The sequence below is a fragment of the Pan paniscus genome, chromosome 10 (genome assembly GCF_029289425.2).
Source record: "Pan paniscus chromosome 10, NHGRI_mPanPan1-v2.0_pri, whole genome shotgun sequence".
Taxonomy (NCBI): Eukaryota; Metazoa; Chordata; class Mammalia; order Primates; family Hominidae; genus Pan; species Pan paniscus.
In genome coordinates, this window is record NC_073259.2 from 124,881,087 (window position 1) to 124,907,441 (window position 26,355).

Genomic DNA, 26,355 nt, shown 5'->3' on the forward strand with positions numbered 1-26,355 from the left:
GCCCCGCCCCCTACCTGCTGCGCTTCTTTCCATCCTGGCTCGCCCTTCTCTTGCCTTTTTTCCTTTTTCTTTTGTATTGAGGCATAACTTACATACTGTGGAGTGCCCTAATTATAAAGCTCAGTGGATTTTTACAAACATATGTAATCACTCAGATCAAAGTATCAACAAAGCTGTCCGACAGAAATATAAGGGGAGTCACACAGACGATTTTAAATGTTCTAGTAGTCACGTTAAACAACTAGAAAGGAACAGGTGACTTTAATTTTAATACTATATTTTATTTAGCCTAATGTGTCCAAAATATTATTTCAACATGTAATCAACATAAAATTTTTAATGAGATATTTTACCTTTTGTTGTTTTTCTAAGACTTTGAAATTCCTTGTTTCTTTTGTTTTTAAGGGAGATGTTTGTTTGTTTGTTTGTTTGTTTTTAAAGACAGTCTTACTGTGTCACCCAGGCTGGAGTGTAGAAGTATGATCATGCTCACTGCAGCCTCGACTTCCCTGGGCTCAGGTCATCCTCCTGCCTCAGCCTCCCGAGTAGCTGGGTCTACAGGCGTGCGCCATCATGCCTGGCTAGTTTTTGTAGTTTTTGTAGAGACAGGATTTCATTATGTTTCCCAGTCTGGTCTCGAATTCCTGGGCTCAAGGGGTCCTCCTGCCTCGGCCTCCCATAGTTCTGGGTTTATAGGTGTGAGCCACCATGCCCAGCTATCCCTGTGTATTTTAGACTTTCAGTACATCTCAATTCAGAATAGCCACATTTCAAGTGCTCCATAGCGACATGTGACCAGTGGTTACTGGATTGGCTGTGGTGGATATGGAACATTTCCGGCATCTGGAAAGTTCCTCTGTCCTCACTTCCCCCACCAGGGGTACCCATTATTCTGAATTTTATCATCCTTCAGTTATCCTTCCCTCTCTACCCCCATAGCTTGTATCTTTTCTTTCTCTTTCTCCCACATCTTACTTTATCTCCTAAGGTCTCCTAGGGTCTCCCTTTCTCTGTTTCTCAGAGTGGCACAAAGCCACTCTGGAAAATCAAGCTGGATTTAAATCCCGGCTCCACCACTGTCTAGCAACTTCGGACAACATACCCTGCCTCTTTGAGCCTCTCTCTCCTCACCAGTTAACAGGGGCAGATAATTTCAGTGTCCATCTCCTGGGATTGTCAGAGTCTGGGGACAGCCTGCAGGTACTAAGTGTTCAACCAAGAAACTCATCACTAAACTAGAAGCCAGCCCTAGTCCTTCTCTCTTTCCTCTTGTAATCCTCTCACTTGCTGGGTCTCCCACTCTGTTCTTCCCTCCCCTGCCTCTGTGTTTGGGCTTTCTCATCTAAAAAATGGGAACGCGTCATAACTACCTACAAGAGGAGCAATTGGTGTGCCGTTCCTGGCCCCTGGTAAGCGCTTAATACGGGGGTTACTCTTCCCCTGTCGCCTTCTCACCTGGACTCTGCCTCCTGGGTGTTCTTTCTCTTCTGGCCTCTAACTCTGCCATTTCTCTCTTCCTTTCTTCTGCCTCCAGCCCCATTTCCCCCTCCTGTTTCTATCCACTTCCCTCCTTCCTTCCTGTGTTCTCTAGCCTTGCTTCTGTCCCCAGTCCTGCCCCGTCACACTTGTTTCTCCCACCCCTCCTGGCCGGGCGCTGCTGTGAAGTCAGTGGTCCAGCCCCGATCCCACCCCCAGCACTGGAGGAGACCCAGCACGGGCCTCAGCTCATTAGCCCAGCCCTTCAAGCCTCCAGTTCGGTGCTGGGTCTGCAGGGCTCTGCCAGCTGTGGTCGCCACAACCCCACCATCCTAACAGGCCCGCAGGCCACCTTCCCAGGACAACATGTCTTTGTTTTCAGCTCCTTGTCCTGGCCGCCCACTTGGGAGCAGGACTTGTGGCCCACATCCCCTGGGGCTTTTGGGAGCCAACAGGCAGTCCATCCAGGGAAGAAAAGCAAGCAAGGAAAAGTCTCGCAGGAGGCTGAGGGGCCCCTCTGGCCCAGGAGGCTGGAAGCAGTCCCTCCTGCTTATTTTTCCACATGTGGAAGGAGGGCTTTGAAATGCAGATTCCTGGCCCTGTGCTAGCTTGCTAGCTTTAGTCCGTGAAGCTTTCTATCCTCCTTTTTCTGACTACTCGTTTCTTTTTTTTTTTTTTTTTTTTTGAGGCAGAGTCTTACTCTGTTGCCCAGGCTGGAGTGCATGGAGTACAGTGGCGCAATCTCAGCCCACTGCAGCCTCTGCCTCCCGGGTTCAAGCCATTCTCCTGCCTCAGCCTCCAGAGTAGCTGAGATTACAGGTGTGCACCTCTACCCCAGCTAATCTTTTGTATTTTTGGTAGAGACGGGATTTCACTGTGTTGGCCAGGCTGATCTTGAACTCCTGACCTCAGGTGATCTGTGTGCCTCGGCCTCCCAAAGTGCTGGAGTTACAGGTGTGAGCCACCCTGCCTGGCCAACCTCCTTCGACCAGAGGAACCAGCCCTCCTCTCTGTCCCCTTAGTTCTGATGACACCGTCAGTCACAGTGCTGCCCCCATGGTTGTGACCAGGACTGACCAATCATAGAACCCCATGACCTCTTGGCCTCAGAGCTTGGTTCCCAGAGGGGAGCAGGGCCATCATTTTGGCAAATGGCCCCAGGAGAAACAGGGTCTGTCTCTCTCTCTCTCTGTGGCAATTCCAGCTGTAAGAGTGTTGGCTTGGGGCTGCCAGTGGCCATCTTTCCTACTAGATACTGTCAGATCCAGCATTTTCCAGCTGCGTCACCTGGGGCAGGTTATCTAACTTTTCTGTGCCTCCATTTCCTTATCTGTAAAGTGAGAGTATTAATAGCACCTGCCTCATAGTGGTGTGCACAGGGTGGTGCCTAGCACATAGTTAACAGCTAAGTCACCATCATCATCATCACCACCACTACTACCACCTGCAGTGAGTCCAACCTTGGCAGGAGAGAATGAAACTTACACACAAGAAACAGAGACATCTGAGCTGAGAGATGGGGAAGAAGAGGAGAGATAGAAAGAGAACTGGCTGGGTGCAGTGGCTCACACCTGTAATCCCAGCACTTTGGGAGGCTGAGGCGGGCAGATCACCTGAGGAGTTCAAGACCAGCCTGGCCAACATGGTGAAACCCCATCTCTACTAAAAATACAAAAATTAGCCGGCCATGGTGGTGCACGCCTATAATCCCAGCTACTTGGGAGGCTAAGGCACGAGAATCACTTGAACCCGGGAGGCAGAGATTGCAGTGAGCCAAGATTGAGCCACTGCACTCCAGGTTGGGCGATAGTGCGAGACTCTGTCTCAAAAAGCAAAAAACGAAAAGACAAAAGGAAAGATACAACTAGAGAACTAGAGAAGGCTCTTTGACTATATTGTTTGACCTCCTGGATCCAGGAATCCTTGAAGCCAGAGCCGCCCGTGCCTTCCCAGTTTTGTGACCTGATACATTTCCTTCTTTGTGGAAGCTACTTCATGTTAGCTGCCACTTATAGCCTAAAGTGACACCAGTAGTTGTTGTAACAGTGCATAGAGGCCCAGAATGGCAGAGCTGGGTCAACACCCCCATCACACAGAACACTGAGGCCCAGAGAGGGAGAGCAGCTTGCCCAAAGTCACACAGATACAGAGGATGAGCACCTAGCTACCTGACTTCAAATGCCACACTTTAACCCTGTTTTCATGTTATAAATGGTGACATATAAAAATCAGGCCAAGCGTGGTAGCTCACACCTGTAATCCCAGCACTTTAGGAGGCCGAAGTGTGTGGATCGCTTGAGGTCAGGAGTTTGAGACCAGCCTGGCCAATGTGGCAAAACCCTGTCTCTACTAAAAATATGAAAATTAGCTGGGCGCCGTGGCGCATACCTATAATCCCAGCTACTCTGGTGGCTGAGGCAGGAGAATTGCTTGAACCCGGAAGGCGGTGGTTGCAGTGAGCCGAAATTGCACCACTGCACTCCAGCCTGGGTAAACAGCAAGACTCTGTCTAAAAAAAAAAAAAAAATTAATTAATTCTTCTGCTTCCCTGGTCCACTGCCATCCTCTTTGACCAGACTTAATTTATTTTTTCATATTTCCAGGCTGCTAACAGTGCTGCAGCTAACATTTATTGAGCACTTACCATGCGCCAGGCACTGAACTCAATGCTTTACACACATTTGCTCATTCATCCTCCCAACAACCCTAGGAGCCAGGGGCTACCATTAGCCCTATTTTACTAGCAAGGAAACTGAGGCACAAAAGGATGAAGTGACTTGCCCCAGGTAACTCAGGAAGAGACAGAATCAGAATTCAAATTCAGGTCATCTGACTCCCAAGTCCATGCTCTTTGCCATTGTGCTTGCTCAGAATCCAGGGCCTCATCTCTGAAGAGGCAGAGCTAGGATCTTCACCCAGGGCCACGTTTCTTTCCCAGATCTTTCCCATGGTATTTCTCTGCCCAACATGGCAGTCACTGGCCAACCCTCCCCGTCTCACTCCTACCCTCATCATTTTCTAGAACATGTGTTATGTATAGACTCCCATTCCTAGTATCTTCAGCATTAGAGCTCTCTATGAGCCATGCCTGTGGGAAACCCAGCTGTTTCGAAGCACAAGGCCATTTAGTTTGCCCCCTCATTTGTCCATTACTCATTCAGCAAATATTTCTTGGTCACCTACTGAGTCCCAAATGCTTTCTATTAGTTAGGATTGGAATCAAATAGTAACAGCAAAGAATCCAAAATAATAAGACTTAAATTTAAAAAATGTATCTCTTTCTCATGTAAAGGCCAAAGATAAGCAGCCCGAGCCTGGGAGTATGACACCTTCCAGCCCACTGCTTCACCAGCTCTAGGGTGTGGGATTCCCCCTCATGGTCCAAGATGGTAGCAAGAGCACCAGCCATCACATCCAAGTTCCAGACAGTAGGATAGAGAAAGTGGGGAAGAATAAGGTGAAAGCTTCTCTGAAGTTTCTACATGACGCTTATAATTGTGTTCACGGTGAAGACCCTCTTCCTGGCTTGCAGAAGGCTGTCTTCTCACTGTGTCCTCAAGTGGCAGAGAGATCTCTCATGTCTCTTCTTATAAGGGAACTAATCCCATCATGAGAGCTCTACTCTCATGATCTAATTACCTTTCAGAGGCCTTATCTTTAAATACCATGACATTAGGGATTAGGGCTTCAACAAAGGAACTTGAGGTGGGCACAGTTCAGTCTATAGCACCAGCTGAGTAGCCTTAGATGGTACTTTAGTTTTTGTTGTTGTTGTTGTTGACTTGAAACAACCATTTAATTCTCACAATTTTGCGGGTCAGGCGTTCAGTCAGGACACACTGGGTACAGCTTGTCTCTCCTCCCCATGATATCTGCTGGGGCTGGACTGTCCAAGATGGCATCTTCACTCCCAGGTCTGATGCGTCAGCTGTAATGGCAGGAATGGCCTTCTTAAGGTCCTATATCTGGGGCCTCAGTTCTCACTGTTGGCTGGTTTCCATATTTCTCCTCCAATTAGTCTCAGAGCTGCTCCCCTTCCACATGTCCTCTTCACTGGGTCTCTCCTTATAGCTTGGGCTTCCCACAAACATGGCGGCTGGAGGAGGGAGAACAAGCAAAAGGAAGGAAGTGAAAGCTGTCTGGTCTCTTAAGGCCTAGGCTTGGAAGTCCCAGATATCACTTCTGCCTTAATTCTAGTTCACCTTTGTTCATTTGAACCTGCATTTTCTCATCTCTAAAATAAGGCAGCAATAACATAATGGCCACATTTCTGGATTAGCATGAGGGCCAGTACTAGCTGTATCATGTACTGGGCCCTTCTTATGTACCTGTGTTTTAGATTTATTGGCTTATTTAATCCATAAGATCACCTTGGTGTGTTGAATACAGGTTTTACTGACATGTGAGAGCCAATGGTTACATTTTCATGAAATCTGCAAACAGTTGTTAAATCATTGGTAGCTTGAAGTTGGCCTTGTGGGAACATTTACACCACAGAAATTGGCAAACACACAAATCAGGGCCTTTTCTTTCCCCCGGAGACCTAGTTTTCCAGCACACCACTGCATGCATATCTATATGTATGTGTGTATATATGTATGAATGTATGGGTGCATTCAACCCCATTTACAGATGAAGAAACTGAGAGTCATAGAGGTTGAATTATTGTGCCAAATCAACCAATTTAGTAGGTGATAGATCTGACCTTAGAATCCCAAATCCCATGCCTTTAAACCACTAGGCTGTCCTGCCTCCACAGATGAAAAAATGTGTATAAAAGAGATTCGTAAACAGGCAAAGCTGTATAAATATTATTCATCTTGATACAGAAAAAAAAAAAGGTCTCATCTCTGTCTGTGCATTTTTCATACATTGAAGCTGCTGACAGATACTTGATTATGTCTCTCCTCCCTTCCTCCCCACCCCCACAAGTCTTCAAATCATCTTTCCCATGTAGGTGCGTTCTTCCAAAAAATTCTCCTCTCTGTTCATTTCTTCTGCTTCTCAGCATCCTACTCTCCTTCATTTCCCACCCGCTTCTGGAGCCAGCCCTCTGTTGTTTCGATGTTTCCCATTTCTCTTATTGTCCCACCCCTCATCTTGGCAGTGAGGAAGTCGGAATAGAATCCGCCTTCCCAACTTGACACTCCCACCCCCTTTATCTGAATCCAAGCAGAGAACCGTCCGTGCCCAAGCACGTCCTGCAACAATTGCTACCGTTTCCCCTTCACGGTGGCAGGGAGGCGAGACAGCTCATAATCTGATCGTATTCCTTGTTCTCTGAAGCCCCAGAGAAACCACACATCCCATTTGGTGGTCGTCAGAAATAACATGCTTAAGAAACCTGGAATTATAAAACTGCTTAATTAGGGAGAGATGGTTTTGCTGGGATATGCCCAGTTTTCCTTGGTGGTTTGATCTCCTTTTCAAAGTGGCCCACCCCCTGGCAGCTAATTGCTACCTTTAACGGGGTGCCACATAGGCTCTCACTCTCCTAAATTTACTTGCTGTGACATCAGTGCTTGCTTATAAAGAGATATTCTCTCTTCAGCGTTTCAACTCTCCTCCATCAGCAAACTGTAGGAAGTTGACTTGAGTAATAAGGATGGAATCTTCAGCTTCAAGAGGTCCTCCTTTGTTACATGAGCACCTACTACATGCTAGATGCTGGGAATATACCCAGAGTCAAATTATCTTCTCCCGTAAGGGGCTTACAGTCCAGTGGGAGGGATGGATAGTAAAAATAATTTTTTAATATTGTGAAAAATGCTTTGAAGGAGTGATTTAGGGGCTGGGTGTGGTGAATCATACCTGTAAACAGCACTTTGGGAGGCCGAGGCGGGTGGATCACCTGACTCAGGAGTTTGAGACCAGCCTGGGCAACATGGTGAAACCCTGTCTCTACTAAAATACAAAAAATTAGCTGGGTCTGGCAGCAGGTGCCTGTAATCCCAGCTACTCAGGAGGCTGAGGCAGGAGAATCGTTTGAATCCAGGAGGTGGAGGCTGCAGTGAGCCGAGATCATGCCACTGCACTCCAGCCTAGGCAACAGGGTGAGACTCCATCTCAAAAAAAAAAAAAAAAAAGAAAGAAAGAAAGAAAGAAAGAAACAAAGGAGTGATTTAGGGGAGTCTTCAAAGGTGTACATAACAGGAGCACCTAATTCAATTAAAAAGTCAGGGAAGGCTTTTCATAGGCGGTGACAGTTAGCTGAGACCCAAAAGATGAATAGATGTTAGCTCAGCAAAGAGTAGAGGGACCACTATTCCATCTGCAAAGGAAGAGCTTGGTGTCCTTAAGCAACCGAAAGACAGGGAAAGAAGCTGGTATTAGAGCCTTCTGGGAAATCCTGGGGATGTGTTAGAATCCCCATCGTGACTTATCTAGATTCTGATAGAACAGACCACACGTCAGAAAACTACAGGCTACAGGCCGAATATGTCCTGCCACTTGTTTTTATAAATAAAGTTTTATTGGAACACAGCCACACCCATTCACTTACCTATTGTCCACAGCTATTTTCCTACTGTAGTGACAGAGGTGAGTAGTGGTGCCACAGACCGTATGGCCTGCAAAGGCTAAGTACTCACTACCTGGTTATTTGTAGAAAAAGTTTGCCAACACTTGTTCTAGAGCTGCCCAATAGCAAGTGGGAAGTTTGGGATTTGGCCCAGAAACCAACCTGCAGCTCAGGGGCCTGAGAATTGGAAGATCCAAAGACAGTGACCAAAACTAAACCTAAGGTGGCAAGTGACAATCCTAGGTCTGATCCCAGCCTCTTTGGTTCCTGGGGCTGTGCTCTTGACCACCAAGCCAGACTGGTTGTTGAGACTGGCCTGCAAGGAAGAACAGAGAGGGGACCAGAGTCAGCCAGATGCCAGCAGGCAGGGGGTCCCAGAGACACAGGGATGTTTCATGGGGTAGCCGTGTCCTTACCTGTCATGAGACCAGGCAGACCAAGCAGGAGGCTGCCCACCAAGATGGCGTTCAGACCAGTGACCATCTTTTCCTTCACCTCTTGGCTCTGGAACACCCTTCCTCCCTTACCTGCCCTCATTTCTTCACCAGCTTGGCTCTTATTCATCCATTAAAGTAGTGCTTCTCAAACTTGGATGTGCACTCGGGTCACCTGGGGACCTTATTAAATTGTAGATTCTATTTCAGGAGGTCTGGGGTGAGGCCTAAGAGCCTGCATTTCTAACCAGCTCCCAGGCGATGCTGATGGTGCTGGTTCATGGCTCACACTTTGGGTGGCTGGAAAGATAACTTCTCTTAGACTTTCTTGATCAGTTTCCCCTCCACATCCCATGCCTCAATTCTGGGGCCCACTCACATTTACCTCTAGCAGAGTTCTACCACACTGTATTATAGTAGTTTGCTTAGTGATGGTCTTCCTCATTGGGTAGCAAGCTTCCTGATGAAGGGATGAGGTCTTAGTTATCTTAGTACCACCAGAACCTGGCATTGTGTCTGGTGCATAGTAGGTGTCCAGAAATGGAAGCAAGGATGGGAGGGAAGAAGAAAGGGAGTGGGCGAGGAAGAGAGGGAGGGAGGGGCAGAGGAAAGGGAAGGAAGGCACCATCAATGGATAAAAGGCAGGAAGGGAGGGAAGGAAGAAAGGAAATACAGATGGGTGGAAGAAAGAAAGGTAAGGAAGGAAGGAAACAAGAGTGATCTAGGGATGCACTGAATGTAGGGAAGAGTGACAAAAGCAGGTTAAGGCCAGGCATGGTGGCTCACATCTGTAGTCCCTACAGGGGACTCAGGAAGCCAAGCTGGCAGGAGGATCACTTGAGCCCAAGAGATGGAGACCAGCCTGGGCAACATAGATAGACCCCATCTCTAAAACACACAGTGTTTTAAGTGGAAAAAAAAAAAAACTGCAGGTCAAGACTGGCAGTTGAGAGAGGTTGGACCGTTTAGTCCAGGGTAAGATGGAATATGCAAGAGTTGAGAGACCATGGGTGAGAGCAATTTGGGAGACATGAGGGAGGCATGGGGCAGCTGAGGGTGGGTGGTTCAGGGAATGAAAGTTCAAATCATGGGTGTTCTGCAGATCTTGGGGTCTGCAGCAGGATATGGACAGGCTTGGTTAGCCCTGGCCATACACTAAGTTGCTGTCCGTTGGTCCAGCATCCATCATGCCCTTGTCCATGTAAAACAAACATGACGGCCACCCCCTACATCTCTGTACTCCAATCACCCCCCATCTTCCCAAAAGTTCCAGAGGGAAACCAGCATTTCCCTCCAGGGGATGTTTCTGGGGCTCAGGGACTGGTGGGAGTCAGGAGGGGAAAGGAGGGCCCTTTGGGAAACAATGGCCTCACAACTGGAGGTGGCGAACTAGTCACAAAAATCAGGCAGGGGGTGAGTGATGATTGGATGCCCCTTCTTGGTCCTTGGTAGATGTGGGTGTATGTGCTCCAAGGAATCCTCTTCTGAGTGACATGTGCCCAGCCCATCAAGATGGAATATAAAAGTTGGCTATAAATCTCTGTCCACATGCCACGCATACGATGTAATCTTGGCTCACTTCAACCTCCACCTCCTGAGTTCAAGTGATTCTCATGTAGCTGGGATTATAGGCACGTGCCACCATACCCGGCTATTTTTTTGTATTTTTGGTAAAGACAGGGTTTCACCATGTTGGCCAGGCTGGTCTTGAACTCCTGGCCTCAAGAGATCTGTCCACCTTGGCCTCCCAAAGTGCTGGGATTACAGGTGTGAGCCACCATGCCCAGACTCATTTCTCCTCTAATTTAAACATATCACATGCTCAGTATAAAAAATCTGGAGAGAGCATAAAAACACAAAGAGAATGAGGATTTTTTTTTTTTTTTGCATTCTCTATTATTTCCATTTGGAACAATAATATGAGCATTTGCTTGGGTCAAATGATATCTTTCATCAGGATGATTTCTTTTTTAACTTTTAATTTTGAGATAATTTTAGACTTAAAGAAAAGTTGCAAAAGTAATGCTGCGAGTTCCCATATACCCTTCATTCCTCTTCCCCTAATGTTGATATCTGATATACCAGAGTCCAATTAGCAAGGGCAGGAAATGAACATCAATACTGTTACTACTAACCTAAAGACCTCATTCACATTTTGCCAGTTGCCCCATTGACATTATTTTGTTTTTCAATTTTTATTGTTGTTTTTTTGTTTTCGAGACAGGGTCTTACTCTGTCACCCAGGCTGGAGTGCAGTGGCACAATCATAGCTCACTGCAGCCTCGAACTTCTGGGCTCAAGCAATTCTCCCACCTCCGCCTCTCAAGTAGCTGGGACCACAGGAACTCACCACCACTCCCAGATAATCTTTTAATTTTTTGTAGACACAAGATCTTGCTCTATTGCCCAGGCTGGTCTTGAACTCCTGGGCTCAAGGGATCCTCCCACCTTAGCCTCCCAAAGTGTTGGGAGTACAGGTGTCAGCCATTGCACCTGGCCTATTGACATTTTTTGCTAGTATAGGATTGAATCAGAGCTGGGCGCGGTCGCTCACACCTGTAATTTTAGCACTTTGGGAGGCTGAAGTGAAGTAGGTGGATCACCTGTGGTCAGGAATATGAGACCAGCCTGGCCAACATGGTGAAACCCCATCTCTACTAAAAATACAAAAATTAGCCGGGCATGGTGGTGTGTAATCCCAGTTACTTGAGAGCCTGAGGCAGGAGAATTGCTTGAACCCAAGAGGCAGAGGTTGCAGCGAGCTGAGATTGTGCCACTGCACTCCACCCTGCCTGGGTGAAAGAGCAAGACTCCGTCTCAAAAAAAAAAAAAAAGAGAGAGAGAGAAAGAGAGTATAGGATTGAAACCAAGATCCCATGTTACATTATTTGTCACGTCTCCTTAATTCTCTCCAACCTCACACTCCTTGGTCTTCCCTTTGTCTTTCATGATCTTGACATTTTTGAAGAGTGTTGGGCCCCTTCAACTTGGGGCCAGGTGCAATGGCTCATGCCTATAATCCCAGCACTTTGGGAGCCTGAGGTAGGAGGATCCCTTGAGCCCAGGAGTTTGAGACCAGCCTGGACAACACAGCATGACCTTGTCTCTCTACAAAAAAAAAAAAAAAGAGAGAGAGAGAGATAATATCCTTCAACTTGGATATGTCTCTTGTTTTCTCATGATTAGATTAGAATTTATTGATGAGTTTTGGTGAGAATACCACAGAAGTGATACTGTGTCTTTTCAGGACATCATGTCAGAGGGTTCAGGATGTCAAAATGACTTCTCACTGGGGATGTTAACCTTGATCACCTGATTAATATGATGTATGTTTCCTTTCTTCACCATAAAGTTGCTGTTTCTTCAGGGTACATTTTTAATGGCTGTATGGCTTTCCATTATAGATCTCTAACATAATCAGACCCTCTTTTTTGTACATTGTGTTTTTTACTTTTTTTTTTTTTTAGTATTACAAAGAATGCTGTAGTGACCATTCCTATAGGCACATCTTTGCACCTATCTCTGATTATTTTGTTAGGGTAAATTGCCAGACATAGAATTGTTAGAGTAAAGATTATACATATTTTTACAGATATGGATGCTTGGGGTAGTGTTGTTTGTTTGATTTTATCAGCTTTATAGAAGCAGGATTTAAATACAGTAAACTGCACATGTTAGGAGTGTATATTTCAATGAGTTTTGGCAAACGTGCACACCCATGTATCCCCCATCCCAATCAAGATATAAAATATTTCATATTTCTAGGCCAGGTGCAGCAGCTCACACCAGTAATTCCAACACTTCGGGAGGCTGACAAGGGGCAGATTGCTTGAGCCCAGGAGTTTGAGACCAGCCTGGGCAACATGGTGAAATCCTGTCTCTACTAAAAATACAAAAAAATTAGCCAGGCGTGGTGGTGTGTACCCGTGATCCCATTTACTTGGGAGGCTGAGGTGGAAGGATTGCTTGAACCTGGGAAGTCAAAGCTGCAGTGAGCCATAGTCGCACAACTGCACTCCAGCCCAGGCAACATAGCAAGACCTTGTCTCAAAAAAAAAAAAAAAAAAAAAAAAAAAAAAATATATATATATATATATATATATATATATCTTTCTATCCCTTTCCAAAATTTCCTGACACCTCCTTGCAGTCAGTTCTCCCCACCTCTCACCCCAGACGACCAGGGATCTGATTTCTATTATCTCAGATTAGTGTTACCTATTCTAGGACTTAGTATAAACCAGAATTATACAACAAATATTCTTCCATGACTGTCTTCTTTGATTCGACATAATGTTTGTGACATTCACCCATGTCATCGCGAATGTCAGGCATTCGTGTATACTTATTGCTGGACAGTATCCTGTTGTATAAATACGCCATCATTTGTTTATCCGTTCTTCCATTGATGGGCGTCTGGGCTGCTTCCAGTTTGGGGATTTTATGAATAAAGCCACTAAGGACATTGGCATACATGTGGACATATGTTTTCATTTCTCTCGGGTAAATAGCTCAGACTGGAATTTCTGGGTCATAAAGTAGGTATGTATTCAACTTTATTAGACACTACAGAGTGGGTGTATTTTCATCTCCATTTTACAACACAGGCCACAGAAAGCTTCAGGGACTTGTCCAAGGTCAAGGGGAGGAAGAGAAATAGGATTTTTCTCCAGGAATAATGCTAGGTGCTTATCCTGTTCATCTCCTTTAATCCTCAAAGCAACCCCGTAAGGTGGGAATGCTGATTCCCATTCTGTAGATGGGGGAACTAAGGGTCATGAATATCCAGCAAGGTCAGGTTCAATCCCAGCCCAGTGTGAGTACCCAAGTCGTGTTCTTTTTTTTTTTTTTTTTTTTTTTGAGATGGAGTCTCGCTCTGTTGCCCAGGCTGAAATACAGTGGTACAGTGGTGTGATATCTTGGCTAACTGCAACCTCTGCCTCTCAAGTTCAAGCAATTCTCCTGCCTCGCTTGAGTAGCCTCCGAGTAGCTGGGATTACAGTTGTGCCACCACGCTCAGCTAATTTTTGTATTTTTAGTAGAGTTGGGGGTTCACCATGTTGGCCAGGCTGGTCTCGAACTCCTGACCTCAAGTGATCCACCTGCCTGGGCCTCCCAAAGTGCTGGGATTACAGGCATGAGCCACCACACCCGGCCCCTGTTCTTTCTCAACACAACTAGGTATTCATCCTGCCTCCTTGGAAGAGAGCAGGTGGTGGAGCTAGGAAGGACACGTATCTCCCCGCTTTGGGACTTATTGCCTAGCCTTACCTGCATTCTGTGCCCATCCTGCCCGGGCCCCTGAGAGCAGTCGCCTGTGATGCTCGAGTCAGCCCTCTAAAGATGAGGATGGCCTGGATGCGGAGGGCAGGGACTGTGCCCCCACCTTGGGCTTTGAGCCTTCCAAGCCACAGCGAGACCCAGAGGGTGACCCACTCTCCAGCCCTCTGCCCAAAGGTGTAGGGTTTCTCCTACCCTGAAACTCGATCCTCAATCCTGGGCACTTTGGTCTTCTGGGCTGCTGGGTGGCGGGTGAGGGCAGTGGACAGGGGCCGCGTCTCCCTGGCCATATCGCAGCCCCATTAGGAGCTGGCCTGAGTGCTTTCCAGAGCTGATTAATGGCCTGCCTGTGACCTAGAATGTCATCACTGCCCGGGGCGGGGGGCCCCCCAGCTGGGTCCTTTGGGTCTTTACTGCTAATAATAATTGATGTTCTCTGTGTGGTTGCAGGGAAAGTTCTATCTGGTCATCGAGGAGCTGAGCCAGCTGTTCCGATCCCTTGTCCCCATCCAGCTGTGGTACAAATACATCATGGGTGACGACTCCTCCAACAGCTACTTCCTGGGCGGGGTCCTGATCGTTCTCTACAGCCTCTGCAAGGTGAGGTGGCCCCAAGGCTGGAGGGCCGGCCTAAGGAGGGCCCCATTTACTAGTCAGGCCTCAGGGGGCTCCTGGGCAACCTAGAATACCCATGCTGATTTATTTATTTATTTATTTTAATTGAGGGAAAATTCATACGACATGAAATTAACCACTAACTGTTTTATTTTTATTTTATTTTATTTATTTATTTTTGAGATAGAGTCTCACTCTGTCGCCCAGGCTGGAGTTCAGTAGCGCAGTCTCGGCTCACTGCAACCTCCACTCCTGGGTTCAAGTGCCTCTCTTGCCTCAGCCTACCGAATAGCTGGGACTACAGGCATCCACCACTATACCCAGCTAATTTTTTGTATATTTAGTAGAGACAGGGTTTCACCATGTTGGCCAGGCTGGTTTTGAACTCCTGACCTCAAGTGATCTGCCCACCTCTGCCTCCCAAAGTGCTGGGATTACAGGCATGAGCCACCACGCCCGGCCTCCAATAACTATTTTAAAGTGTACAATTAAATGGCATTGAGCGGATTCACAATGTCACACAACCACCACCACCTCTGTCTAGTTCCAAGACATTTTCATCACCCTGAAAAGAAATACCCATTAAGCAGTCACTCCCCATTCTTCCAACCTCCCCTTCCCCCAGCCCTTGGCAACCACAAATCTACTTTTTCTGTCTCTATGAATATACTTATGAATGTTTCATATAAATGGAATCATGTAATAGGTGCCCTTTTGTGTCTGGCACTTTCATTTAACATTGTATTTTTGAGGTTCATCCACATTGTAACATGTATCAGTATTTTTTATGGTTTAATCTACCCTAATTTCTCACCTATGAAGCTCACCATATGATATTCTTTCCAATAGTCACCTTCACAAACCCTTCAAGGTACATACTATTATTACTCCTTTTTTTTTTTTTTTTTTTTTTTTAGACCGAGTCTTGCTCTGTTGCCCAGGCTGGAGTGGAGTGGTGCAATCTTGGCTCATTGCAACCTCCGCCTCCCGGGTTCAAGCGATTCTCATGTCTCAGCCTCTCTAGTAGCTGGGATTACAGGCATTCACCACTATACCTGGCTAATTTTTGTATTTTTAGTAGAGATGGTGTTTTACCATGTTGGCCAGGCTGGTCTCAAACTCCTGACCTCAAGTGATCCACCTGCCTCAGCCTCCCAAAATGCTGGGATTACAGGCATGAGCCACCCCAACTGGCCCCCATTATTCCCATTTTACAGGTTAAGAAACTGAGGTTCAGGGAGGTTAGAAACTGAGATTACTTGCCCAAGGTCACTCAGGTAAAGACAACAGAACAAGCATTGAACCCAGGCAGGCTGCCTCTAAAGCCATAAGCTCCCAACCACACTTCTACTGAATGTTTTCTCTCTCTCACCTCAAAAATAGTATCCGTGTTAAATTGCACACCCTCAACTCCTCAAATTAGTATGCAGTGCTTTTCTTTTCATCATTAGTACAAATCAGAGGTTTTTTTACCCTCTAAAAATCCATACATCCTTTTCTTTCTCTTTGGTTCTCCATTTCTGGCTTTAGAGAATCCTGGGAGGATGCATGAGTTCTTCTCTTTCCTTCCTTCCAGCAGGACTGGCAAGGCAATCCACGTAATATCAGCCATTGGGGTGTACTGATTACTTGCTGGTTCTGATCAACACAGTGGCTGACTGGAGTGCTAGATGGAGAAGGGTTATCAGGGTGGGCTGGGCTCAGAGGAAGAGTGCTGTGATTGATTATCAATGCCTGCTGTGGGCTTGGGAAGGGAAATAGGCACTATGCATGCCATATATTTGCTATTCTGGCCTAGGTAGCAGGGGAAACTCTTGATATTAGGCAACAAGACAAAAGCCATGCAACACTGTTGGGAAGGAAGAAGTGCAAATGAGAAGAGGAGCCCTAAAAATGTTCTGAGTCAAAAATGGGTGGAGGGTCAGAGGATGGGGTGGGGTGATTGTGCAGGGGTCACGAGTGATCCTTGGGTACGTTTCAGCCACCACCCTGCTCTCCTTTCAGTCCTTCGACATCTGTGGACGTGTGGGTGGAGTTAGGAAAGCCCTGAAGCTTCTCTGTACCTCTCAGGTGAGTTGGCTTCAGGTGGTCCCCACCAGGGTCCTGAGAATCAGGAACTGGAAACAGCAGCGACCCCTTCCTCAGCCCACAGATCTCACAGTGCTCCTGAGGGCGTAGTTCCCAAGGGCGTCCATAGCTGTATTTGCTTCTCCCCTCCCTCAAATAGAACTATGGAGTCCGAGCCACCGGGCAGCAGTGCACAGAAGCCGGTGACATCTGTGCCATCTGTCAGGCCGAGTTCCGAGAGCCTCTGATTCTCCTGTGCCAGGTGAGCAGGGCTCAGGCGGGACCATTGGAGACCAAGGCTGGGGGAGAGTAGGACCCTTCCCCATGGGCAGTCCTCGGGTCTCTGGCATGGGTCTCTGGGGGGCAATCCGGTTAAGACCGGAGTCAGCCAGACCTGGGTTCCAATCTCACCTCTGCCTCTTAGTAGCTGGGTGGACTTGGGCACGTTATTTCACCTCTCTGAGCCTTGGTTTCCTTAGTAAAATGTAGAATGCCAAATTCCGTATGGTGTAACATCAAAATATCCTGCATGTGAATTTCAGCAGCATTCTTGACCCCCTATGGGTCAGTGACTCTCTCTCTGAGCCTTGGTTTTTCTCATGTCTAAAATGGACATAATAGTGGCCAGGCACAGTGGCTCACACCTGTAATCCCAGCATTTTGGAAGGCCGAGGCAGGCAGATCACCTGAGGTCAGGAGTTCGAGACCAGCCGGGCCAACATGGTGAAACCCTGTCTCTATTAAAAAAAAATACAAAAATTAGCCAGGCATGGTGGCACACATCTCTAGTCCCAGCTACTCTGGAAGCTGAGGCAGGAGAATTGCTTGAACGCGGGAGGCAGAGGTTGCAGTGAGCCGAGGTCATGCCACTGCACTCCAGCCTGGGCAACAGAGCAAGACTACATCTCAAAGAAAAAAAAAAGGACATAATAATAACAGCTACTTCATAGGGCTATTATTATGATTAAAGTAGATCATCCATGGAAAGAACTAAATTTCAATTATTCAACCATAGAAGTTGCTAGAATTATCATTGTCATCTGTATAATTATTATTACCGTTTGTTTTTATTAGTCGTGGGTCACCAGCCCACAGTCGTAAGTGCTGGCCGGTTCCTTTTAACTCCCTAAATGCATCCCTCCTCCTCCTCCTGACATCAGGGACTAGGTGTCAATTCAGCAAATGTGTATTGGGGTCAAAACATCCTATCTGACACCAGGAAGGAGAGGCAGAGGGCCCGCAGATCCCGTCCCCTCCTCTGGAAGCTCACAGTCTCTGCCGGGAGACAGACACTTACATAAATAACTGTGAAGCAAGGCAGGCAGTGATAAGTGCCGTGTAAGAGAGATTCATGCAGTGTCTCGGGGGACTGAGGCAGAGAGCGATGAGTTCCAGGTTGGGAAGGGTTTTTGGAGGAGGCATAGCCTGGAGACTAAAAGGCATGGAAAGGCTTACGGGTAGGGGGATAGAAGGTGGGTTCCTTTTTAACATCGACAAGCATTTTTGTTGCTGTTGTTATTGCTGTTTGGAGATTTGGAAGGGGGAGGTTGTTTTTCATGTTCAATTGTATTTCTTTTTAAATGGATATTTGCATGAATCAACATTCAAAAAGAAGACTAAAGAGACATGATGACTAAACACAGTCTGGGACCTGGGTTGGATCCCAGAACAGAGAAGGGACATTAGTAGAAAACGGGTTTGATGAAATCCAAATAGAGTCTGGAGTTGAGTTAATAGTAACATAACAACGTGGGTTTCTTAGCTTTGACAAATGTACCACGGTAATGCAAGATGATGACATTAGGGGAAACTGAAACCCAGTGAGGGGTGTACTGGGATTTTCTGTTCTATCTTTGCAACTTTTCTGTAAGCCTTAAATTATTCCAAAATAAAAAGTTTACTTTAAAAAGATCTTTGAAAGATATAAAAAGGAGGCCTGTCACCATATGTATGTATGTGTGTATATATTTATACATACACAAACATATCTTTTTTTAAAAAAAACGTAAGTTATAGTACATTCTACCTATGCTGTTTTCTGCACCTTCCTTTTTAACTTAAAACTCTATCTTAGAGATTGCTCCTTATCCTATTTTATAGCTGCATAATGTGCCATTTTATGAATAGACCAGTTTGTTTAACCATTCTTCTATTGATAGGCATTTAGTAGCTGATAATCTTTTGTTATTACAAATAAGGCTGTCATGAATGATCCAGAATGGGGAGATCAATTGTACCAACCTGGGCCCATCGTGTTGATTAAAGGTTAATTCAAGGGAAGCATTTAGAACTGCTCCTGGCACGTGGTCAGGGTTCAATAAATATTAGCTCTTATGGGCATGCATCCCATTTCACACACACATGAGCTCTTGGTAGGATAAATTCCTAGTGGCAGAATTACTGGGTCAGAAGGTACACAGTTTTGACAGTTATTGCTAAACTGCCCTCTGTAAAGAATGTATCCACTTGTGCTGTTAGTATGCAGTATGACACAGCCGCTCGCTTCTTTCCTCACCAACACACAGCGTTACCAAGCCTCTTTTGAGCTTTGCCAATCTGACAGGTGACAAACGGTATCTCAGTGCAGTTTTAATTTGCATTTCCCTAATTATGAGCGTGGTTGAGCATCTTTTCATATGCTTCAGAGCCATCTGTAGTTCCTTCTTGGTAGCAGGGACGATTTGAACATGATGTCAAGGTGAAAGTCTGACAAGCTCTCTAAGCCTCAGTCTGTTTGTCTCTCCTCCATTCTTCTCCTGATACCACTATGTGCAACTGGATTAGAAATTCTTGGGAGGAGTCAGACAAGACACCCATTGTCCCAGATCTAGGAGTAACAGCTGTACCCAGTGCTGGTTGAAGACTGTACATATGACCAGGCCAGGCACACATTTTAGTCTTGCTCTGTTGCTGTGAGCTAGGCCTGGAAAGGCAGAGATGATTCACATAGGTAAATGGGTCATGCTGATTCCTAAAAGCACTGAATGAATGACTTGGCTGCGATGTTGCTTCCTCCATAAAGCCTTTCCTGACTCTGCTTCTCCAGACTAGTCACGTCCCTAGCTATATGGTCTCATAGATGCCTGTGTTTTTCCTACTTAGCACTTATTCCAATTGTTAACTAGGTAGTTCATTTGGTAATTAGATGGGCAAGGTCTGTCTGCCTTCTGCCGAATCACAAGCAACATGAGAGCAGATACCATGTCTGTCTTGTTTAGCAGCAGAGCCACAGTACTGTCTCAGTAAATATTGGATGGATGGATGGATGGATGGATGGATGGATGGATGGATGGACAGAAGGAAGGATGGATGGGATGGTTGGATGGAATGTTTAGATTAATAGGATGGATGGGTGGGTGGATGGATGGATGGATGGATGGGATGGGTGGGTGGATGGATGGATGGATGGATGAATGGAAGTGAATGATGGCCAGGTGGAGAAGTTGGTGGGTGAGTGAAAGGTAGGTGGACAGAGGTATAAGTGGGTGAATGACTGTATGGATGGGCAAATGGATGGACAGATGAGTGGGTAAATAGGATGGATGGACAGATGGACGGATGGATGGAATGGTGTCCAAGTGGAGGGATGGATGGGTGAGTGTAAAGGTGGGTAGATAGAGGTATAAGTGGGCGAGTGACAGTGTGGGTGAGCAAATGAATGGACAGATGGGTGGGTATATAGATGGGTGGGTGGGTGAATGGATAGGTGGAAGGAAGGAAGGAAGGGAGGGAGGGAGGGAGGGAGGGAGGGGCGGAGGGGCCCACTAGGCTAAAGCCACACCTTGTCTCCCCTTTAAGCTCAATATGTCACTCCCACTCCACCCACTACCCCCTGAGCTAGGGCTCAGGAAGCAGATTGTTAATTGAAGCTAGTTGGGCAGACACTGAGCATGTCCTGAGGTTAGAACGCTCTGCTCAGGAGCACACTTGCCCAGTTAGGCACTCTGCAAGTATTTATGGTGTGCCCTCTGACAGGCTACAGGGAGCCAGGGAAAGGGCATTTTGAACACAAAGTGAGAAGCTTGGTTCATTTAAAGAAATCCTTTGCCAAAGAGAAGAGTAAGAGTGCATTTAGAGAATGAACTGTCCTCCAATGCTTGGTCACTATGAGTTTGGTTTTTTGCATGTTTTATGATATGAAGGCAAGAGGGCAAGAGAATGGTGACTCCTGTTGATTTCGTGCTTACAAGTTCTTCATACTTGACCTTATCTGTCCCCATCCTCACAGACACTTCGGGCGGGAAGTAGTAACCCTATTTAATAGAGACAAAGACTCAGGCTCAGAAAAACAAAGGGATGGACTTGCCTGAGGTCCCGTTGTTCCTCAGTCACAGAACCAGGATTCAAATCCAGAGCCTCTGATGCCATTGGCCATGCCCATTCCACAAGGCTTGGTCTCAGGCTTTGAGATGCCCCCAGGGCTGCATTACAAGATCAGAGCACTTTTTCCAGAAATTCCCGGGAATAGTCTCTGCTGTGTTCAGCCAGGCCTGTGCACGTTGCCTCCTCGGAATGAATGAATGACTAAGCTGGAATCAGAGTTCTTGACACCTACCTCTGACTCCTCCATCCAGTCATCTATGCTTTGAGGGCTTATTGAGCACCAACAATATCCTAGGCACTAACTCTGTAACCCTGAGCAATGCATTTCATTGTGACCCTGACCCTCCATGTCATCTGTCACCCAAGATTGACAAGCTGCTGGGCAGCTTGTAGGACTTTTTTAAGAGTCATATGAGATGATGTATAGGGCTGTATATGTGTTTTGAAAATCATAGTGTATTATACCGATATTCAGTATTAGTGTTTAATTCTAAGTCTGGACTTGGCTAGCCTGGTTTGTGTGATTAAAGAGGATCTGAGGTTAGGGGTATGTGTCTGTGTGTGTGTGTGTGTGTGTGTGTGTGTGTGTGTGTGTCCGTGTCCTGTCTGGTAGTAGCCACATTTTCAGTAATGTCATTTTTCGTAATTAAATGCTTCAAACATCCTTTCCCAGATTCCCTATAATGAGTAACGGTTTTCACTACAAAGTCAGATGCTTTTTGTATCAGTTATCAATTGCTGTATAACAAGCTATCCCAAAACTCAGCAGCTTAAAGCAACAAATGTTTAATATCTCACAGTTTTTACGGGTCAAGAATCCAGGCACAGGCCAGGCATGGTAGCTCATGCCTATAATCCCAACACTTTGGGAGGCCAAGGTGGGCAGATTGCTTGAGGCCAGAAGTTCAAGACCAGCCTAAGCAACATAGCAAGACCCCATCTCTACAAAAAATACAAAAATTAGCCAAGTGTGGTGGTGCACGCCTGTGGTCCCAGCTACTCAGAATGCTGAGGTGAGAGGATTGCCTGAGCCCAAGAGGCGGAGGCTGCAGTGAGCCGAGATTGCACCACTACACCATAGCCTGGGTGACAGAGGGAGACCCTGTCTCAAAAAAATAAAACGACTGGGCATGGTGGCTCACACCTGTAATCCCAGCACTTTGGGAGGTTGAGGCAGGCGGATCACCTGAGGTCAGGAGTTCGAGACCAGCCTGGCCAACATGGTGAAGCCCCGTCTCTACTAAAAATACAAAAATTAGCGTGGCATGGTGGCACACACCTGTAGTCCCAGCTACTCAGGAGTCTAGGGCAGGAGAGTCACTGGAACCTGGGAGGCAGAGGTTCCAGTGAGCCAAGGTCATGCCACTGCACCCTAGCCTGGGTGACAGAGCAAGACTCTGTCTCAAAAAATATATAAATATAAATATATATAAAAATATATATAAATATAAATATATATATATATAGAGAGAGAGAGAGAGAGAGGGAGGGAGGATCCAGGTACAACTTAGCTGTGTCCTCTGCCACAGGGCCTCTTACAGGCTGCAGTCAAGGTATTACCAGGGCTGTGGTCCTCTCCTGGCTCAACTTGGGGAGGAGCTGCATCCAAGCTCCGCCGTGTGGTTGCTGGTAGGATTCCGTTCCTAATGGGCTGTGAAATTGGAGGCCTCAGTTCCTCACTGGCTCTTGTGGCCAGTAGATACCCTGAGTTCTGGAAGTCACAGTCTTTTGTAACCTAATCCCAGAAGGGACATCCCATCACCTTCACTGTATCCTCCTTGTTGGAAGCAGGTCACTAGGCGCCACCCTTACTTAAGGGAAGGGGATGCACGAGGCTATGAACACCAGGAGAAGGGGATACTGGGGGCCATAATGGAAATCTGCCTCTCACATGCCCAAGGTTGGATTCCAACCCTGCCACTTAGCAGCTGTGTACCTTGGGCGCACAGCTCCCCCTCTCTGAGTCTCACTGACCTGTCTGTTTGCTGTTATGAGACTGGGGTGCAATTATGCACATAAAGAACATTGGCAGGGCCTGGTATCATGTTCCTACTTTATTTTATTTATTTGTTTGTTTGTTTGTTTGAGACAGAGTCTCCCTCTGTCACCCAGGCCAGAGTGCAGTGGCATGGTCTTGGCTCACTGCAACCTCTGCCTCCCGAGTTCAAGCGATTCTCCTGCCTCAGCCTCCCGAATAGCTGGGATTACAGGCACCCACCACCATGCCCAGCTAATTTTTGCATTTTTAGTAGGGACGGGGTTTCACCATGTTAGCCAGGCTAGTCACAAACTCCTGGCCTCAAGTGATCCACCCAACTTGGCTTCCCAAAGTTTTGGAATTACAGGCGTGAGCCACCGTGCCCGGCGTGTTTATACTTTATAAGGGGTAGTGGCTCATAACTGCCTGTTCTCCTCCTCACCTGCATTCATCCACCTGGACCCAGGCCTGGCTGCTTCCTGCTTTCTCGGCTCACGCTGAACACCAAGTGCTAGGTCCAGAAATGCCCCTCTCCCACTCAAAGCCTCTTCTCTCACATTGGGGCTGGCTCTTGTGATTGTAGGCTCTTGTCCCAAGCCCCACCTGCCTGCTCTGGATCTTTGGGCAAGACCTGGATAGAATTTGGGGTGAGGGTGAGGTGACTGGTTTAACCCCAATTCTGTGCTTCGGGAGGCACGACCAGGGGGCAGTTAACAATCCAAGGCCAGCCGGGCACAGTGGCTTGCACCTGTAATCCCAGCATTTTGCGGGGCTGAGGCGAGTGGATCCCTTGAGCCCAGGAGTTTGAGACCAGTCTGGCCAACATAGCAAGACCCCAACTCTACAAAAAATACAAAAATTAGCTGGGTGCCGTGGTGCCTGCCTGTAGTCGAGCTACTCAGGAGGCTGAGGTGGGAGGATCACTCAAGCCACAAAAGGTCGAGGCTGCAGTGAGCCATAATCACACCACTGCACTCCAGCCCAGGTGGTAGAGTGTGACCGTGTCTCAAAAAAAAAAAAAAAAAAAACCCAAGAAACAAACAAACAAAAAAACAATCCAGGGCCACCTGCCTTCCCCACTGCCCATCAATCCACCCAATCCTATCCTTCCCAGCTGAGAAAGGGCTCCTTCTTCCTCCCCCTTCCTCTGTAGACGTTCATCCCTTTCTCCACATGCTGGAGGCAGTCCACAGCCGTGAACTCCTCAGCTGGGCCCTGGGTAAACCTGGTTTTTTGAACCTTTTCATTTGACACCAGATTCTGCCCTCCCATTTCTCTGAGGAAGGGATTGTGAGCTCCCGGAGGGCAGGGACCAGGCCTTCGTCACCCTAGTATCGCCAGACTTTCCTGTTTGGTCATTTGTCATCTGCATTCCCATTCATTTGTCCTCTCCATTGACAGAGCCCCTACTCTGTGCCAGCTCAGGGCTGGACAGTAGGAGTACGATAACAACATGGCTGCCCTCATGGCATTTACCACCTAGAGGGCGGGGCAGATATTGACTAAGCATTTAGAACAGTGGTTCCCAAAGTGTGGCCAGGGTACCCCTGGGGGTTCCTTTCAGGGGGTCTGTGAGGTCAAAACCATTTATATAATAATACTAAGACATTATTGGCCTTTTCGCTCTGGTTCCTTCATGAGTATACAGTGGAGTTTTCCAGAGGCTGCATCGCCTGTGAGGAGGTCATCACTCTGGTGGCTCATGAATATGTGCTTGTGTATTATGGGGGTTTTTTTTGTTTTGTTTCATTTTGTTTTTCAGACAGAGTCTCACCCTGTAGCCCAGGCTGGAATGTAGTGGCACGATCTTAGCTCACTGCAACCTCCACCTCCCAGGTCACGGTTCAAGCAATTCTCCTGCCTCAGCCTCCCGAGTAGCTGGGATTACAGGCACACGCCACCATGCCCAGCTGATTTGTGTATTTTTAGTGGAGACGGGCTTTCGCCATGTTGGCCAGGCTGGTCTTCAACTCCTGACCTCGTGATCTGCCCACCTTGGCCTCCCAAAGTGTTGGGATTACAGGCGTGAGCCACCGTGCCTGGCCATCAAGTTTTAAATATGTCTCCGTTTCTATTTCTAAATATTTCTAATATTTCTAAATTTGTAAATATAGACAAATTTAAACCACATAGACAAAAGCTCTTTGAGGTCTTCAGTGTTTTTAAAAAATATAAAGAGGTCTTAGCACCAGAATATCTGAGAACTATTAAATTAGAAGCGTGAGAGCCTCAGTGAATGTGTTGAATGAATGAGTGAAAAAACTGCTAAATTTCATGGCTATTTCCCATTCACTTAACCAAGTCTATGTGAACAGGGGTTGTGTTGCATTCTCCTATGTAAGTACCTCTTTTGTCCAGGGTAGCATAGTTAAGTCCCATTTGGTTGGTCAATAGATATTTACTGAGCATCTGAGCAAGAACCGTACTCAGCATAAAACCAGGTTCTGCCCTCAGAAAGCTCTCAATCCACTGGCTGGGCATGGTGGCTCACACCTATAATCCCAGCACTTTGAGAGGCCAAGGTGGGAGGATCACATGAAGCCAGGAGTTTGAGACCAGCCTGGGCAACACAGTGAGACTCCATTTCCACAAAAAAATTAAAAAATTAGCCAGGCATGGTGTCACGTGCCTATAGTTGTAGCTACTTGGGAGATTGAAGCAGGAGGGTCACTCAAGCCCAGGAGATCAAGGCTGCTGTGAGCTGTGATCGCACCACTGCACTCAAGCCTGGATGACAGAGCAAGACCCGGTTTCAAATATATATATATATAGAGAGAGAGAGAGAGAGAGAAAGAGAGAGAGAGAGAGAGAGAGAGAGAGAGAGAGAGAGAGACAGCTCTTAATCTAGTGAACAATCAGATGAATTTGCAAATAATTCCTCATGCAATGCTTTGAGAGGGGTTTTCACCAGGAAGAATGGCATAGGAGAGAAGACGCGATCAGTACTTACATTTGCAGGAGACAGTAACAGGATGGAATCGGGGCAACATCATAAAACAGGGGAGACATGATTGCTTGGCTGAGTCTTCCAAAAGAAGTGGGCATGCACCCAACTGGTCAAGATGGAGAAAGAGCATCCCAGAGTGATACTAAAGTTGGTTGGAAGGCTGTGAATAAGCCATGGGTTGAAGGTCATGTGGCACGTCAATGACATCAGTTACTCCAGGGTGTGAGGATGGGGCTGGACGGGAGAAGGGCCATCATAGAGGGTAATGGGTGCCATAGTGGGAATCTGTAGAAGCTGCAGGGCTTGCTGACCCCTGGGTCCTGCCCTCCAGACCATGATGAGAATCCAGTATGGTCTTCGCGGCTCTGTGTGGACTTCTCTCCTTTCCCCACTCTCTCTCTCCCCTGCACCCCCAACTACAGCCACATCAGCTATCTTCAAGTGCCTCAAACATCTTCCTATCTCAGGAGCTTTGCACAGGAGACTTCCTTCAGCCTGGAATGTTCTATCTCTATCCCATCCCCTCTCTTCTGCCCAGTTAACTGCCAAATGTTCTTCAGGCTTCGACTCAAGTGTCCCCACCTCCAGGAAACCTTCCTTGACTACCCCTTGGATCAAACTGGTCCCTCTGTCACACACCTCCATAATACCATGGAAATCTTCAGAGCGTTGTCTACAATTAGGCACCCACTGTACACCATGCTAGGAATGAAGG

At 46.9% G+C, this 26,355-nt stretch overlaps 1 protein-coding gene across 5 annotated transcripts in view; it reads left to right on the forward strand.

Moving 5' to 3' along the window:
- The window catches only part of RNFT2 (ring finger protein, transmembrane 2), a 115,216-nt gene that overhangs the window by 81,336 nt on the left and 7,525 nt on the right, over nt 1-26,355 (forward strand). For 2 of the 5 annotated variants that reach the window (XM_008957814.3, XM_008957817.6), the window contains exons 8-10: nt 14,161-14,310; nt 16,330-16,395; nt 16,553-16,654. In XM_008957814.3, the coding sequence (XP_008956062.3) occupies nt 14,161-14,310; nt 16,330-16,395; nt 16,553-16,654 (318 nt within the window). Of the gene's footprint in view, nt 1-14,160; nt 14,311-16,329; nt 16,396-16,552; nt 16,655-24,455; nt 24,836-26,355 lie in introns of those variants that run through there. The other 3 variants (XM_008957818.3, XM_034934594.3, XM_034934595.4) reach the window with 2 other exon arrangements.